Source organism: Danio aesculapii, chromosome 19 (assembly GCF_903798145.1).
Source record: "Danio aesculapii chromosome 19, fDanAes4.1, whole genome shotgun sequence".
Lineage (NCBI taxonomy): Eukaryota > Metazoa > Chordata > Actinopteri > Cypriniformes > Danionidae > Danio > Danio aesculapii.
Window position 1 is genome coordinate 945,667 of NC_079453.1, and position 18,779 is coordinate 964,445.

Consider the following 18,779-nt stretch of genomic DNA (forward strand, 5'->3'; position numbering starts at 1 on the left):
ATAAAGGAATTAAGCTGAAGGAAAATGAATGAATGAATGAATGTTTACTTTGCAACTACTAAATCTGCACTGCTAATAGCATGTTTAGCAATGACAAAAACACAACCGCCAACCTGCTAATCAATTAGTTTGTTCGTTCAGACAGGATTACTGGATGTCCCAGGAGAAAATAGTGTTTCTGCAAAACTGATTCCTCCAGTCCTGTGTGGTTATGTCTCTGTCGGCTCTACCAGAATGGAAGCAGATGCTCTTGGAGCGAAAGAGAAAAGAGGAGGAGGAGAGAGAAAGAAGAGAACGTGAGGAAGAAGAGAGGCTGGCCAGCATGCCGGCCTGGAAAAGAGAGATCATACAGAGAAGAAAAGAAAAAGAGAGAGAGAGAGACATACAGCGTATTCCTGATGTGTTGGCCAGCACTGAGGACATCATTACAGAACATCTCCCGAAGGTTAAAAAACAGATATCCAAAGAAACCATCCAACAGAACCCGTTCATCCGCTCTGAAAACAGCTTTAGGAGGGATAAAAGGGTAATTGGAGAGAATGCAGGTAAAAAGGCTGGTAATAAATCTGGGAGGGATCATAATAAGGAAACAGAGGTCTGGAGAGGACAAGATAGAGAGAGTAAAAATGAAGGAAGAGAGCGAGAAAGAAGCGCCGGGAGAGAAAGCAAGGAGTCGGCTCCATTCTCTCCGGTTGTGGGTCTGAGAACAATCCAGGCCAATAATATTATTATTATCGAGAAAGATAAAAGCGGGAGGGAGAAGGTGGAGAAGGAGGTGGAGGAGGACGAGAAAAGGATGAGGATGGATTTGAGGGAGTTTCTGGCAGGAGGTGGGAGTGTGACGGAGATTAGAGCTTCGGAAGTGCTGATCATCAAACCTCCTGTGACGGAGGGGAAAAGAGATGGAGAGAGTGGAGGAAAGATGGAGAGAGGGAGAGGTGAAGAAAGGATAGAGAGAGGGAGAGGTGAAGAGATAGGGATGAGTGAAGAACGAAGGAGAGGTGAAGAAAGTTTAGAGAAAGGGAGAGGTGAAAAGCGAGGGATAAGTGAAGAGAGATGGAGAGGTAAAGAGGGAGGGAGAGGTGAAGAGATAGGGATAAGTGAAGAACGAAGGAGAGGTGAAGAAAGTTTAGAGAAAGGGAGAGGTGAAAAGCGAGAGATTAATGAAGAGGGATGGAGAGGTAAGGAAAGGGGGAGGGGTGAAGAGTGGATTAAGAGAGGGAGAGGTGAAGAACAAGGGAGAAGTGAAGAACGAAGGAAAGGTGAAGAAAGTTTAGAGAAAGTGAGAGGTGAAAAACGAGGAATAAGTGAAGAGAGATTGAAAGGTCAAGAAAGATGGAGAGGGGAAGAACAAGGGATAAGCAAAGAGCGAAAAAGAGGTGAAGAGTGGATAGAGAAAGGGAGAGGTGAAGATAGAGGGATAAGTGATGAGCTAAAGAGAAGTGAAGAACAAGGGATAAGTGAACAGCAAAGAAGTAAAGAGCGAGGCATAATTGAAAAACGAAGAAGAAGTGAAGAGCAAGGGATAAGAGAAGAGCAACAGAGAGGTAAAGAGCAGGGGATAAGGGAAGATCAAAGAAGAAGTAAAGAACGAGGGATAAGTGAAGAGCGAAGAAAAGATAAAGAGCGAGGAATAAGTGAGGAACGAGGGATAAGTGAAGATCGAAGAAGACATAATGAGCGAGGCATAAGTAAAGAACGAGGGGTAAGTCAAGAACGAAGTAGGGATCAAGAGCGAGGAACAAGTGTAGAGCGAGGGAGACATGAAGACTGGATAGAAAAAGGGAGAGAACAAGGGATAAGTAAAGAACGAGGGATAAGTGAGAAGCCTTCAGAGAAAGAGGGAATATGGAGCTCTATGCAGAGAGTGCTTGGCCACAGAGCTCCGGGCTGCAGTGGACAGGTCAGTGTGCCTGCACGGGTCAGTGGGCGGGTCAGTCAGTTACTCAGTAAATTTGGGGAAAACCCCAAACCTCCACTGAGATCCAAGAGCACAGAATCCCTCAACCAGCCAGACAAGACCAGGGTCAGATACAGTACAGGAGACCTTTCAGCGCAGGACGTCCCAAACCTGGAGGAGCCAGAAAACAGTTCAGCACTCAGAGGAGTCCCGAAGAGATCCTTCAGCTTCTCAGACCGCGTGATTCGACAACAGGAGAACCGAGATTTTAAGGTTGTGGAGAGAACATACTCTGACCGCAGAGTCAAAACTCAGGACCAATCAGAGAGACAATCAAGGAGATATAAAGATGATGAGGAAAACAGGCAAACAGAAAATAGGGATGTTTGTGGAAAGACAGAAGATGAAGAGGAAGGCTTCACTGTGGCCTCCATCGTCAAAAATCCAGAGGAGGTCGCATTTGCAAGACGAATTCCTAACAAACATGAAGAGAGAGATTGCGGAGAGAACAGAGAAGAGAATGAGGCTAAAATAGATAAAGAGATGCATAGAGATAAAAGGCAGGAGGAAAAACTGAGTCTCACAGAATTCCAGAATGATTCCGAAAGAAGACTGTATCAGGACCAAGCAACACTTCCAGATTCAAGACAATCCCACGGTATCTACATCCCACCCTCAGATGACAGTACAACAGATATCTCTGCAGACATTCAGTGCCAATGTAGTGTCAACACTGCAAACACTAGTTGTCCAGCTACAACCTATTCCGGACAACAACAAGCAGTCCTTACTCAGCACACAGAAGATCTGTTGTGCAAATTAGGCAAAATCCAATCAGACATAGAGTTTAAAAGTCCAACGCATGCATGTTCCTCTGGGGACTCAGAAATGATCTCTGATGAACTGAGTTTCCAAGAGCATCAAGACTATGAAAACTTTCCAAAGCAAGAGTCATGTTATCCCACACAACTCCCAACCACACTATCCCAGAGCAAACTCTGCACGCAAGAAGGCATCACAATTCCCAGAACAGTGTTTTATGGAGTTGACATATCAGCGAAAATAAGAAGATCAAGTCTGCCTGCTAGACAAGAGGGTGGACAAACAGAAAGGAGAGGAAGCTGGAAAACAGGTCGACCTTTGACCCGAGTGGAGTCTCTGAAAGAAAAAATTCGCCAGCAGGAAAAGGAAACACAGAGAAGTAGACATGATGGAACTGAAGCAACTACAAGCGAGCTGGAAGAAACCACAGTGCAGACTCTCAGACCGCTTGACGTCACACAGGAAGTTAGCATGGCAAAGTCAAGCCCTCAACTTCCTGTTCCTGATTCTCTATCGCTCTTGCAGTCACCAGAAAGAGAAGTAGTTGAGATCACATCCAAAAGTGATATCTGCGGAACCAAGAAAAGAGCTTGCAATGCTCCCAGAACACAGGACTTTGACGGAGAAGACGACAGAATTGAAAGAGAGGAAGAGTTGTTAGAGGAAGAGTATTTTCCTCCTTCTCTTTCTCCCTCTCCTACTCTTTCAGAGTCTTTGGACACCATGAGTCGGATTTATAACCTTAAGACTGTGGGGTCTAGAACAACAGTGTGTATCGGCGAAAGAACAGCTGATGTGTCTCCACATGGTGGACTTCAAGGTAAATACAACCCTATAAGACAAGCACCCTCTCCGGATGTCCTTCCAGAAAAGGCCAAAGTGTGGAATCATGGGAAATCTGAGACCGTGGAGTCGACAGGTGTTCAGATGGTTCAGCATCAGGTGGAGAGACTACAGCTACAGAGGGAACCGGAAGAAGCATGTGGTTTCCCCAAAGACAGAAAATCAAGTCGCACCATTGTAGAACCGGAGGTGAAAATCGCAGAAGGTCAGAAGAGGCCTGATATCTTAAGAGAGACTCAGATTTCCACTCCCAGATTTCAACCCCAACAAAAGGTCAGATCATTCACGATCAATGCCCAGAACTCTGCGAAACCTCCAGAACAAATCTCTCCATCATCGTCAGCGGGATCGCCCTCCTCGTCAACTCCGTCTCCTCCTCTGTTCTCCATTAGAAGCGCTTCAGGTAAGGCTGTGCAATTAATTTAAATTCAAGGTCACACTTTATTTTGTTGGTCCTTTGGTTGAATTTAAGTTACATTGCACCGATCAGGCGGGCCGAGTAAGAGAGGAACGACCATCACTATAACCCCACGGAGACCTGCTGGATCATCCTCGCCTGGGAGTGCACCGACAGTGACCTCCCCCACAGCACCCAAAACAGCCCCCCAGACCCAAACACCCACACCTGCCCCCATCAGCACCCGGGAGACAGGGAAAAAGAGGTATCCCACCGCAGAGGAGATCCAGGTGATCGGAGGATATCAGAATCTGGAGCGCTCCTGCTTGGTGAAGAGTAGAGGGACACCCAAATCGGTGAGTGGGTTTCTGTTTTTGCATGACTTTTACAGGACAGTGCAAAAATTAGACTTTTAATATGCATGCTAACATAAACTTAACTTTACTTGAGATATGTCTTTCAAAACAACATATTCAGTCTAGTAATATGTACACATTTATAGGCTGTATTAGCAAAAAGATTGCATTTTTATGGTAATGACTTCATAAAATATGATGACAGACATTCAAAGCTTAATTCTAATATATTAGTAGAAGCATTGTATGTAAATATGACATTATAATATGACGTCTGATATGAGAACGGTCGGAATATGTAAATATGTTATGTTAATTCTATTGGTTAGAGGATTCTGGTAGTTCCAGTGTTAAAATAGGCCTGTAAATTAGGACATAGGCTGTGACAATAAAACATTAAATGGATGAAAATTATTATATAATTAATATTAGAATTTACTCCCCACTTCATTTCATAATCATTTAATTCTTTTTTGAATTTGTTGTAAGGAAATTAAGGTTTTTAAAGGGTAACGTGCAGGATTTTTTTCTATATAGTGGATTTTATGGTGTTTTGATCTTCCAGAATGCTGTTTAAGAGCAGCTGCAAAGACTCTAAATGATCCCAGAAAAGAAATAAGAGTCCTATCTAACAAAACAATCAGTCATTTAATAAAAAATATTAATAAACGATATGCTTTTTAACTACATCTGGTACTAAATCTGGCATGCAAGCCTTTGTGGTTGAAAATTACTTTCTTTATTTATATATTATATAAACTTGTTTTCCTTAAAAAACCGAATTTCTTTTTGACTTTTTTATTACAAGGGTGTAAATTATCAAATTTCTTTAATTTGAAACTAATTATTTAATATGGAAGCAGCATAATGCAATGCTTTAGACAGTGTGGTTATGATCAGTGTTGGGTAAACTACTTTTAAAAAGTAATTACTGATTACTACTCAAAAATTGTAATCTGAAAACATTACTAATTACTTCATGTAAAAAGTAATCCGATTACTAATAATTTTACTTTGAAGTTAGTTTTAAAACTATACCTATAAAAATACTAAATAAACTGCTGCTTTTTCAGTAATTTAATATTCACTGATAAACATTACAATGGGTCGATCACTGCAGCTTAACATATTCAAAAGAACTAAACAGAGGTCGCCCAAAACTTAAAATTCTCTCATCATTCACTTCTTCCAAACCTGTTGGAACATGAAGAAAACTGGATACCTGTAACATCTGACATCCATAGTATGAAAAAGCACTGCAGTGTTTGGGTGTTCTGTGTTTTTCTGAGGTAATTAGTCTACTGAAATGTGTATATTCCATACAAAGCATGTAGCTGATCGGTCATGCCAATTTCAACTTCTGCGCCTGGGAAATGTGAGTGCATGCAATATGCTCTCCATGTGCGCACGCAATATGCGCTCCCATTATGCGTGCACACAAAAGACGCGATATGTGAACAGCCCCATAAACAGCTACACTTCTCTTCACATTCAGAAGATACCTTCACTCCCGATCTGCCACAAAAATCCAATTTTGGACCGCCGTGTTTATGGGCGCCGTTGTCCTCCTTGGTGACGAGTATTGTCTAAGAATGCTTTCTGTTCAAATGCTTGAACAAGTTGCTGGTCGCGTTAAAAGCAGTCAAAAGTTCTTTAGAGACTGGACATAGACTTAATTTTACAACAATATTTTAGTTTTTATGCTCAATGAAATCAAAATGATGTCTGTATTTCCACTTGAAGAAGCAGCCGCTCTCGACAGCACCCATTTCAGCTCGCGTTCTCCACCAATTTAAAAGCGTGCGCTTATTAACTGACGTTGCAGCGGAAAACATGATTTAAAAGAAGCATTTTTTTTCTAACAATTATTTAATTAGTAACACAATTATTTAATTAGTAACACAATTATTTAATTAGTTACACAATTATTTAATTAGTAACACAATTATCTAATTAGTAACACAATTATCTAATTAGTAACACAATTATTTAATTAGTTACACAATTATTTAATTAGTAACACAATTATTTAATTAGTAACACAATTATTTAATTAGTTACACAATTATTTAATTAGTAACACAATTATTTAATTAGTAACACAATTATTTAATTAGTAACACAATTATATTGACTTTATTAACTGTAATCAAATTACACAAATGAAAAATGTAATTCGTAACATTACTGCGTTCCTCAAAAATGTAATTTGAATACAGTAACGCATTATGCCCAACTCTGGTTATGATTTAATGTGATTTTTAATTTTAGAGAACAAGCTAAGGCACTAGATTTCCTTTTTATTTTTTTTTTCTGCGTTAAAAATTATATGCGTCATAATTTTTTATGCCATAACGCACTGAATGTGCTCAGTAAATGCTCCATTGAGTGTAACAACAAGTACAAGAATAATTAGTTTGACATATTAAAAGACATTAAAGGCTCACAATTTAGCCTCAAAATACTCATTTATTGTCATCTGGAAGTTTCTGGATCTTTTTCCACAATCCTTCAAGCTACACACAAAAATGTTTTCTATCATTTCAAATAAAATCAAATTTACTATGACAACTTATTCTCCTATGTATATTGTTTAATACCTAAACGCCATGCTTTATTTTTACATAAATGTGTTAAATATACATAGATAAATGTTACACTGAATGATGATGGAACATTATTTTGACATTCTCATACAATAATTTACGTTATCAGAAACATTACACACTTTATCTTCATTTAAATAATTATAAAATGACTTCTGCACATTAAATTTGATGCAAATTAAATGACTTAAATTAAGACGCTCGTTTAAGATTCCCAAGAGCAAATCAAAGCGTGATCTCTCAATGGTCAGGCCAGGATATCTCTGTCGTCTTTGATTGCGGCTCAGTGTTAATCCAGGATTAGGATTATCCCTCACGCCATCACAGTGCACAGGTGAAGGTATGTGAAACAAACACATTTAAACGCTGCATAATCAAGAATAAACGAGTAAATGACTTAACGTGCATACGCAGCAATGAATTAATGATTACCTGCAACTTTAAAATAGTCATCTTTCCTCTTGGTTTGAACATAAAAGGCTTGAATCTGAAGTGCAGCGAGTGTCTATGAATAGAGGAGGTTAATCTAGTGCACTGACTCTGCCATGTCTGATCTAGTTGTTTGTTCATGTTTAATGGCACAGACAAACTCACATTTAGTGTTCAAGACAGCTGAACTTGACTGAATTTATTAATTATTTTATTTATAGCATCAAGTGCTGCATAAACGTGCTGCTGAATCACAAAATAAAGCATATAATTATAAATACATGTAGTATATGTGATTCATTTTGACAGAATTACGGGTACATTTCAAGCATATTTGCTGAAACAGTTCTACACCTCCGTCATTGCTGAAACAGTTCTACACCTCCATCATTGAATCAGTCATCTGCACATCAATAACTGTCTGGTTTAGCTCAGCTACTAAATACGATCTCCAAAGACTACGTCGAATAGTTCGGACTGCTGAGCGAATCACTGGTACAACCCTTCCTACTCCCCAAGAACTGTACTTATCCAGAGCGAGCAGGAGGGCTGCCAAAATCACTCTGGACTCCTCACACCCAGCACACTGCCTCTTTGAACTGTTACCTTCTGGTCGACGCTACAGAGCACTGCGCACCAGAACAGCTTGACACAGAAACAGTTTCTTCCCTCAGGCAATCCATCTCATGAACACTTGATGATAATAATTGCGAAACCAACATCACTACTTGCTATACACTTTTATACACATATACACTTATTTAACAACACACTTTACATGCCAATTTGCACGTAACAGCTGCACATATAACGTTGTATATAGTTATAAACATGTACATACACTTGTCAATCTGTATATTTGCACTCACTACTTACTTGTATTTTTTTAAATATATTTATGATCTGTTTTTTGTCCTGTCTCTGTAATCCTGTTGCACTGTAGAAGCTCTGTCACCAAAACAAATTCCTCGTATGTGTGAACATACCAGGCAATAAAGCTCTTTCTGATTCTGATATTTCTATTTTTGGTCACACTTTACAATAAGCTTTCATTAGTTAATGTATTTACTAACATAAACTTAGTACTGTATGAACTAGGGCTGCATGATGTTGGAAAGAAATGACATTGCAATACTTTGTTGTTCTGTGAAACATATAGTAATTTTAATATATTTTCACAAGATGACTTGAGCAACTCTATTTGGAAAGAATGCATATTTTTAGGGGAGTACATATGCATAAAATATACACATTTTAACTAAATAAAATTAAATCACAGATGAAAACGGAACAAAAATAATAATGACGTAAACAGTGCTTCTTGTTTTTCGGTGGAGTCTAACAGCATTGAGCTTCAGAAATGCAATAATCAGATGTAAATTAACACCATATAGTTTTCATTGGATGAATAATTAAACATTCTTTGTTAAAATGACAGACTTTAGTAATTCTGGTTGTTATAATGGTTTAAATTAGATTGAAATAGTCACAGGGCTTAAAAATGCATTAAAATTAAAATCTTTAACAGCCTATTAGATTAGGTCAACCCAACATGGCATTGCAGATCCTGCGATGTGACTACTGCAGATCTGCACATTGCAGTATGTATGCTGAAATGATATATTGTGCAGCCCTGAACAATGTTTTTAGAGCACTTATTAATCATAGTTCAACATTTACTAATGCTTTATTAAAATCCGAATTCATGTCTGTTATCATTAGTTAATCCATCGTGAGTTAGCATGAACTAACAATGAAAGACTGTCATTTATTAATACAACGAATACAACCTTATTGTAAAGTGTTACATGGTTTTCTTTAAACTTGAGTGATATACAAATAATGTATAATTTACAGTAAACTGAATACATTTTTAATGTAAAATAATGCTAAATTGTTACATCTGATATAGGGAACTGCGTTGTCTTCCCTGTTTACAAAGTATATATTGCAATATATATAGTCAGAATTATTAGCCCCCCTGTTTATTTTTTCCCTAATTTCTGTTTAACGAACACATTTCTACTCAAAATAGTTTTAATAACTCATTTCAGATAACTGACTTATTTTCTCTTTGCCATGATGACAGTAAATCATTTTACAAGATAGTTTTCAAGATAGTAGTTTTCAGCTTAAAGTGACATTTAATTGCTTAAATAGGTTAATTAGTTTAACTAGGCAGGTTAGGGTAATTGAGAAAGTTATTGTATAATGATGGTTTATTCTGTAGACTATCGAAATAAAATATAGCTTAAAGGGGCTAATAATATTGACCTTAAAATGTTTTTTTTTATTTAAAATGTTCTATGATAATTCAGAATAACATTTTTGTGTAATAAAATGAAAGAATTATAATAAATGAATAATAAATATTGAATAAAATGAATTATAATAAATGAATAAGCGATGATACTAAATTTGATTCTATTTGAAATCATGAATAACATTTTGCTGTAAAATATGCAAAATCTAGTAGATTGAAGAATAGTGGCAAAACTTAAACATTTCTGTAGACAGTAATGAATATTATGGGGCTAAAACTGATCTTTTAATAGCATCAAATAATTATGTGGTTTAGAAATTTATGTATATATAAATGAGAAAGCAAAATAGTCTGAATCAAAAACTGGCTTATTCTGAGCTATAGATATTAAAATATATATAAAATATAAATAATCATACAAAATTTGATCATATTTAAAATAATAAAAACCTTTTTTTGCTGTCAAATGTGCAAAATATTAAAACGTAAACATTTCAGATGACAAATAATGAGTATTTTTGAGTCAAAACTCTCACCCTTACATTAAAAGAGTCTTTTAATATGTTATCAAATGATTATTGCCCTAAATATGCCTGATTTTTGAACATAGAAACAGCTGTTATACTCAATGACATTTTAGTCAGCATTTTCAAAACAGATTATGTTTAGAAGGTGGTATTGTGGCTCAGTGGTTTGCACTGTGGCTTCACAGCAAGGAGGTCGCTGGTTTGAGTCCTGGCTGTGTCAGTTGGTATTTCTGTGTGGAGTTTGCATGTTCTCCCCATGTTGTCATGGGTTTCCTCCGGGTGCTCCGGTTTCCCCCACAGTCCAAACACATGCACTATAGGGGAATTGATGAACTAAATTGGCCGAAGTTTATGAGTGTGTGTATGAAAGAGTGTGTATGAGTGTTTCCCAGTACTGGGTTGCAGCTGAAAAGTCATCGTTGAGTAAAACATATGCAGGTGTAATTGGCAGTTCATTCCGCTGTGATGACCTCTGAAATACAGACTAAGCTGAAGGAAAATGATTGAATGAATTATGTTTAGAAAAGGACAAAATCAAACCGTCTGAATGAGAAATGAACAAATCTTATGAGTCATTTTGTTACTGAATCACTCAAAAGCCTAAAAGACAAACTCAGGAATTGACTAGGGCTGAATGCACATTATCATTTCTGCATTAATAAAGCATGCACGATTATCAGAGGAGTTTGCTGTATTTGCTGCGACGTGGAGTTTAATGGCCGTGTCTGTTCTCCTCAAACAAAGCTTTCTGGAGTAAATGGGACACAGCAAACACAAAAGAGGCTCAACGGAGCAGAAAGAGGGAACCAGAGAATTTGGCAAGACAAGAACGACCTTTTCATTTAGTCAGCGTTTCACAGGGAGTTAATAGAGCAGCATGTTTGCATTGTAAACGCATACAGTATAACTTCTGCCAGGAACTGGAGTCAACTGTACATGAAGAGTGAAATATGACCCTCCAGATCACATCTATGATGATAATAATGGAGAAAGCGTTTGGTGGACTAAAATTAATAGTTTAGTGTTACTTTAGCTCCTGCAATGCCACTCACAATTTTTGAACAAAGACATGAAAACTTTGGTGCATAGATTTCAGCTTGGTATTATTTTTAAAAAGACAGATGTCAGAGTGTATGTTGTAAATTAGAACACATTTAAAATATATATATATATATATATATATATATATATATATACAAATAAATATAAAAAATTATGTTGTTCATTAGAAATAAAGTATTTAAATTTTATATACATATATCTAATTTTTTTATTATAGAAATTATGTAGCTTAAACATAACTACATATTAAACTACTACTTAAACATAAACAAAACATTAAATTAAAAATGTACTAAAAATAAATTATAAAAAATTATATTGTTTATTATAAATAATAATATTCTAATAAATAATAAAATTATGCTATTAATTAAAATAAAAATAATTTAAATGACTTTTAAAAATTATGTTGAAATCATTCATTCATTCATGTTCTTTTCGGCTTTGTCCCTTTATTAATCAGGGGTCGCCACAGCGGAATGAACCGCCAACTTATGCAGCATATGTTTTGCACAGCGGATGCCCTTCCAGCTGCAACCTATCACTGGGAAACACTCCACACACTCATTCACACACACACTACAGACAATTTTAGCTTACCCAATTCACCTGTACCGCATGTCTTTGGACTTGTGAGGGGAAACCGGATCACCCAAAGGAAACCCACACGAACACAGGGAAAATATGCAAACTCCACACAGAGATGCCAACTGACCCAGCCGAGGCTCGAACCAGCGACCTTCTTGCTGGGAGGCAACAGCACTACCTACTGCACCACCGCTAATTGTTAATTATAAATAGAGTATTTAAATATTTAAAAATTAAAGTATAAAAGTTAAGTTAGTTAATTAAAATAACAAATCATTTAAATAAAATGATAAAATCATCCGAATTTTAATCAGAGTTTTTTAAACAATTTTTAATAAATAATAAAAATTGCTGCTAATTAGAAAAAAGTATAAAAATGTGAAATGAAAAAAGTTCAAAAAGTTAAATAAAACAAAAGTTATGCACCTTTATGTTAATAAAAATAATAATACAATAAATATGTTTTAATATGTATTATGTATTAATATGTATTATATTTTAATATATATATTAATATGTATTTTACAAAACCTGTTTTATCCTACAGTTAACAGAAAATCAAATATCTGAACAAATTAATATTACAAATTTGAAGTTCTCAGTATTATTTTGTTTGTCCGCAGTACCAAACATCACCACCAGGTGACATTCAGACATTCAGTTTACATTGGTTGCCATACAAGAGCGCCCCCTTTGTTTTGAGTAATATGAACCGTATTTTTTCATAGTTTTTTTTTTTTATATATTTATAAAGTAGACCTAAAATTCTATAGTATGGGAGGTTTGGTGTTATTTGATTTGAATGTAGCCTCTTAAATACATGTAAATAATTTTTTACATTAGGATTGCTGTAGCAAAGTAATGCTTTACGACTCTGATGAGTATCCTTGTTGCATATTAATAAAACATTTTAAGGTTGATCAAATGCAGCTGTCGTGAGCAGAATAAACTTCTTTCAAAAACGTTTAAAATATTAATTACGGGCAAATTTTGACTGAAAATTTATTTTAATTTTTATAAATTTATATTATTTTTACCTAAGGTAATATTGAAATCAGAGCATTGTATGAAACGTGACACACTTTGTGTATCAACCCTGTATATAATATATAATTGTGTGTTTTTTGTTGCTGCAACATTCAGGGTTTTTCAAGGCAGTCTTGTGACAGCTCGCTGGCTACTTCCTCCTCTGAGCCGAGTCACTTCCTACAGCTCAGACGAACTGGTTATCAGTTTCTGAACGTTTCAGTTTTATGAACATTTTGATATCACATGTTAATCAGCTGTGTGTGTGAGTGTGTGCGCGTGTGTCATTAGCCTGCTTTACACTCTGACCACAGCTAACCTTCAGCCTCTGCTCACACATGCTGATTCTCTGACTCTACAGTGTGATCAGCGGATCAGTTTTACACATGCTAATCTCACTCGATCTACGCTAACTGTTTTTGCATTTAGACTTGTGCATTTTGGCCCTTTCCCACTGAATCAGGTGGGAATCAACAACAATTAATAATGCATGCAATGTTTAACCCTTGTGTACTGTTCAGATTGACTCCCCTTTGGTTATGTTGGTGCTGTTTTTGCCCCATTGACTTCCATTATAATCACATGTATTGACTGCAAAGCCATTACACCATATAATCAAGCATTCTTGATTGTTGCTGGTTTTCCCTGTTAGTAAGAGGGACAATGGTGTATTATTTACAGTTGAGTTCTATGGAGTATAACAGAAATTATAGTGCAGAAATACACTTCTTATGTTTTGAAAACTTGCTTTTACTTTTATTGTATTATATTGTGTGCATATAGTGTTCAGTGCTTTAACAGGCTGCTTTTAAAGGTGCCTTTTTAGATTATTGGTTAATAATTAAAATAAAAGTAGTTAATCAAATAAAAACGTTAATTATTATTGTTATAACATGTGCATTTTTTTAAAAAGCTTCAATATCTGCATGAATAAGTGCATGTGTCTGTGCATGGATGAATTGTAGTGTTTTTCTGAAAGTGTGTTGCACAGTGAAAAGTGTGTTGTACAGAGCCAGTAATGCTGATCATGGCTGTTTTCCGGCTCGGCTGACGTTACTGTGTTAATCTGACAGACGGGCTGATTTTACGCTCCTCATCTGAACCTTAAGCCTCTGCCTGGTTCCTTTCTCTTCAGTTTCAGCTAATCTCTGGAGGTTTCTGCTCCGCATTAATATGTGAGATTTAGAATGTTCCGAAGTTAGTATACCAGAACTTCTAAATCTAAATTGAAGTGGGATGCATTGCAGTGGAAACCAAAATGGAATACAGTTTAAAGTTCTGAAGCTGTTATAAATAACTCACTCTGAAAACATACTCAGTCTGAAATTGTATATAGTATGTGTAATGTTTCAGATGATAAATCCACTAGAGGGTGCTGTCTACATTTTGGAACTTGTGGAGATGATGATGGATTTGCTCTTCAGTGTTTGGACATTCAGCAGTGAAAATTAAACCACACTGAACTGAACTTCAACTCTGAAATTTGGACTGACACAGTTTTCATTTACTAGAACTTCTGTGTTCAGCAGCTTTGACACAATGTACATTGTAAAAGCGTTATAGAAATGAAGATTAATTTAATTGAATTTTTGAAATCTGAAATGCATTACATAGGGAACATTTTGTTGTATGTTTCAGATGACAAATCCACCAGGGGGCGCTGTTTCAATTTTTGCACATTTGAAATACGTTACTTAAGGCTGATTTATACTTGTGCGTCAAACGCACGTGTATGGTTGCATGGTCACATAGCCCTCGCTGTGGCTGACGCCGATGCACATCTCTCAAAAAATGTAACTACATGTCGCAATGACGTGTAGTGCAAGCTCTTTGATTGGTCCGCTTGGTAGCTGTGCCAAGTGTGGGCGGTGCTGAGAGCCACAAGCTCGATGGAGCGAGTGTTTACAAGTGTGGAGTCTCATGAAGGAGCTCCAGATGGAAATTTTGTTTTGTGTTTACCTTATGATTCAAGTTGTTGCACATCCGCCGGTTCCCGCCTCTGAATGTGCGAGTTAGTAAGATAGCGTTTAAAAAATAAAACACTGTGATGAAACTCGACAAAGAGAAATATAAAACCTACTGCCAGCTAGTGTTTCTAAAGTGTTATTGCAGAGCAACACAAACAGCATGGAGATATATAAATGCACGAGTACACGCAAGGCAGCCGCCATGGGTCACGGAGATCACTTGACGCAGAAGTATTAACCAGCTTTAGGTTACGATTTGCTGTACGTTTCAGATGACAAATACACAAGAGGGCGCTGTCTACATTTTGTGAATCTGTAATACGTTATTTAGGGAACATTTTGTGGTTTTACTTGGATTTTATCTCTTTATTTTACACCAGACTTCCAAAACGTAAAATAAAAATGAAGTAAAAAGCTTGAAATAGTAATTCCTAGTAACATTTTTAGTAAAGCTAACTTTAAAGGTTTATTTTTATTTTTATTTAATATTTATTTATCATCTAATTAATGTAAATTGTAGTCATTTTGTCTTTTTAAATATTATTATTGACATTATTTTATTTTACTTTCTTTGCGTAAAGTGCTTTGAGATGTATTATTAAAGGCGTTATATAAAATGCAATTATTTGATATTATTTGTATCATTTAAATTTTTGTAAATGATTATTTTTCATACTTTTAATACATTTTTATTATTATTTTATTATTACCTACATACCAATACATTGAATTAAAAATAAAACTCTGAAGTCGAAAGACCAAAATAATATTTTCTTGCAACATATACACACATATAAACTAAAGCGCATTAATTATGACAGAATCATTTACTCACCATCGTGTTGTTTAATCTCGCATGACGCTCTGTCTTCTGTAATAATTAAAAAAAGTAAAAGACATGATATTAGGCAAAAAAATCTCTCAATAACCATTGACTTCAGCTGTCTGTAAACCCATAATTCATAAACTGTAAATTCTGTGAACTGTAAATTCATACTCTTTATTTGCATTCACTGACCGCTGTGTTTCTCTGATCCTTCTCTCTCTCAGGTGAAGGTGTGTTTCGATGAGGCTGAGCTGGAGAGAGTGTGTGAATATCCCTCCGAGGATTGTGTTCTGGCCTCTCTTCCATGTTTTCCTCAGTCTGGACCAGAGGACGGAGATCGAGACGAACAGGAGGAGGATGATGAAGATGAGGAAAGCAGCGGCACGCTCACAAATCCATCAGACATCAATGTGTGCACAGGCAGGACTCGATTCCTGAAAGTTGGTCAGTAAATCACAAAAACCACAACATATTTCATTACTAAATAAACTCTTTGGACATTTTGTACTAGGGCTACACAAAACTGGAAAACTATGCGATATAGATATCAGACCCCTTAGTTTTTCACAATTTTTTTTCGATAAAAATGACTGATTTTGTGGTGGTAATTTCCAGAAATTTGCAGACAATTTTGCGATAAAATAAATAAATAAATAAATAAATAAATAAAGTACATATATATTTTTACCATATTAGGTAGCCTACTATGTTAGGTGTGCAATCTGACACAATGACAATGACACTAATCATAAAAACAAAGCTTCTTTATTTTGGTCACTTGTGAAGACAAGATCTAAAATATATCTAAAACTGTAGAGATTAAGCCAAAGGAAGGGTGTATAACTCTTATTTTTATCCACGATTTTACTTTCTCTCAGATTTCATTCCCCGGAGCATGTACCTTACACTCAGGACATGCGTTAGAGCTTCCCCTACCAGAATACACCTAAAACACAGATTGCCGGAAAAATCCTTAATGGCAGGGAAGCGTTTTCTCTCGCAGGGAAAGAGTTAAACGAAAACATTTATCGATTTTACGCACACTATAATACCATACACACACGTAAATCAAAAACAATGTCCTTCAATTGGGTCACGTCCAGTGGCCTCCATCACTGTAAGCTGTTTGCTTTTGTGTTTGTTCCATTGCTCCATTTGTTAGATGTTTGCTCCAACTTTTTTTTTTTGCAGTCTGAAGCGCGTCAAACGCACAAAACGCATCAAAACGCGTATCGCGCCACAAAATATCTAATCCAGTCTTTGCATTGACTTCACGTGTAAATCACTCGCGCTTCATCCTGTTTACTGCACAGGCTGCAAAACAATTCTCATGTAAAGTTTGGATTGTGAGGGCGCAGGTTACATGTCATTTTTCGAGAGACACTCACATACATCACACATGCTGCGTATGCAACGTCCATAAGTCACATAAAACAATTAATTTCAAACTGAAATAAATCTAATTTGATTATATGGTTTGGAATGGGTTGTTTTATGAGATTATTTACATTTTTTGTGATTACTTTGCGTTTAAATTTAGAATTTTGCAACTTTGCGACAAAAGTTTGTGACTTTTTGTTGATTTAGCGTTGGATTCAGCGTTCGCAGAATCCTGAAAAACTTGGGGGTCTATTACAATATAACTAACTTGTAAAATGCTATTTTATTAGCAATTTAAAAATAAATATTTTATGTAATGATGAGCTCATTTAAAAAATAAACAAATAAACAATGTCAAGGTGTAAAAGTTTAAACTTTAAAACACCATGAGTGACTGAAAACCTCAGCGGAAATTCTGATTGTTATTGGCTGTTGACATTTTCCTCATTTCTCTCTAAACATTAGTGTTTATTCTCAGCTCTAGGTTCAGCTAGTATAGAGGTAAAGCTAAAGATAGTAAAGGTCTCATCTCATTGGTCAGATTTGAATAAACTACCTATGCATGCAGCACACAATGCTTAGCACATAAAACTAATTTAATGCATTGCACTTGTCTGCGATATGGATATTGCATATACTATTATTGCGATCATAATATTTTTTTCTATATATTGTGAAGCCCTAATTTGTACTATAGTTGTTGTGTTACCATAGCAACTATATAATCACCATGCCAAATTAATTCATGTACTTTACTATAGTATCTGAATGTGGCACAACCCTGCTGCATAAAAACACAAAATTGCACCTTTTTAAATAAAAAAAATCAATGTTTTTCAATAATATTAAATGTTATTTTCTTTTTTCCAGATGAATCCTGCAAACGGCTCTCTAAATGACAAACCATGGCATTCTTTAGATTAAATTTTTTACGTTTCAAGAAGGTTTAGGTGATGTTAAACTTTTAATAAACTGGTTTTAAATTTTTTATGTAGCTTTTCATGTCTTGTCGGAGAATCAAAACGAGCACAATGTTTGATATTTCTGAAGTTATTGCTTTATGTTCAGCGAAGCAGAAAATAAACTGTTATTTTACACGCTGTGTAGTATCTGGAAATGAGATCCGCTTTGGTATGATGGTTTGCACAATTTATTGAGTTTTGCAATTAAAACATTTCTGATCTTTGTTTATTAAAAAAAAAAACTGGAATAGATTTTTTCATTTATTGTATTTTTCTGCACCACATTTAGGAAGATTTATTTTTATTTATAAATGAAAATTCTCTAATTGATTCATGTTTAGAGTAACTCTCGTAGCATGTTTAAATATGATGATGATCAATAAACAATAGATTATACATTATATTGATATATATGACAGTTTTTATCACCAGATTGTAAAATAAATATAATTATAGAGTTTATGTGAGAGTGTCTATATGGATATGCAATGGGTTATATTTGGATTTTTATAATGCGATCAAATGAAAGTCCATTTTTGTACATTGTACTTGATTTTGTCTATTTTACCTTTTCAACGAAATGAAGAAGCACTTTTAAAATGACAATAAACATGACAGGCATGTACAGTGTATGTGTGTGTGTGTCACTGGCTGTTTTATTGAGTCTAGTTTACTGGCTGTATTACAGCGTCACCTGCTGGTTATTAACGATTCACACTAAATCAACTGAATTCTGAAATATATATTGATGATAAGTCCATATTCTCTACAGATAGACACCATGAATCCAATTTAACAGTTGCGTTTGTACTGTAATTGGTATTT

General features: G+C 35.7%; 1 protein-coding gene across 1 annotated transcript; it reads left to right on the forward strand.

Moving 5' to 3' along the window:
* Positions 1-211: 211 nt before the first annotated feature.
* On the forward strand, positions 212-18,564 carry ppp1r18 (protein phosphatase 1, regulatory subunit 18). The gene is made up of 4 exons (XM_056480195.1): positions 212-3,968; positions 4,056-4,318; positions 15,837-16,056; positions 17,863-18,564. Exons 1-4 carry the CDS (start codon positions 212-214, stop codon positions 17,889-17,891), a joined length of 4,269 nt encoding a protein of 1,422 aa, XP_056336170.1. The 3' UTR covers positions 17,892-18,564.
* The last annotated feature ends 215 nt before the right edge of the window (positions 18,565-18,779 follow it).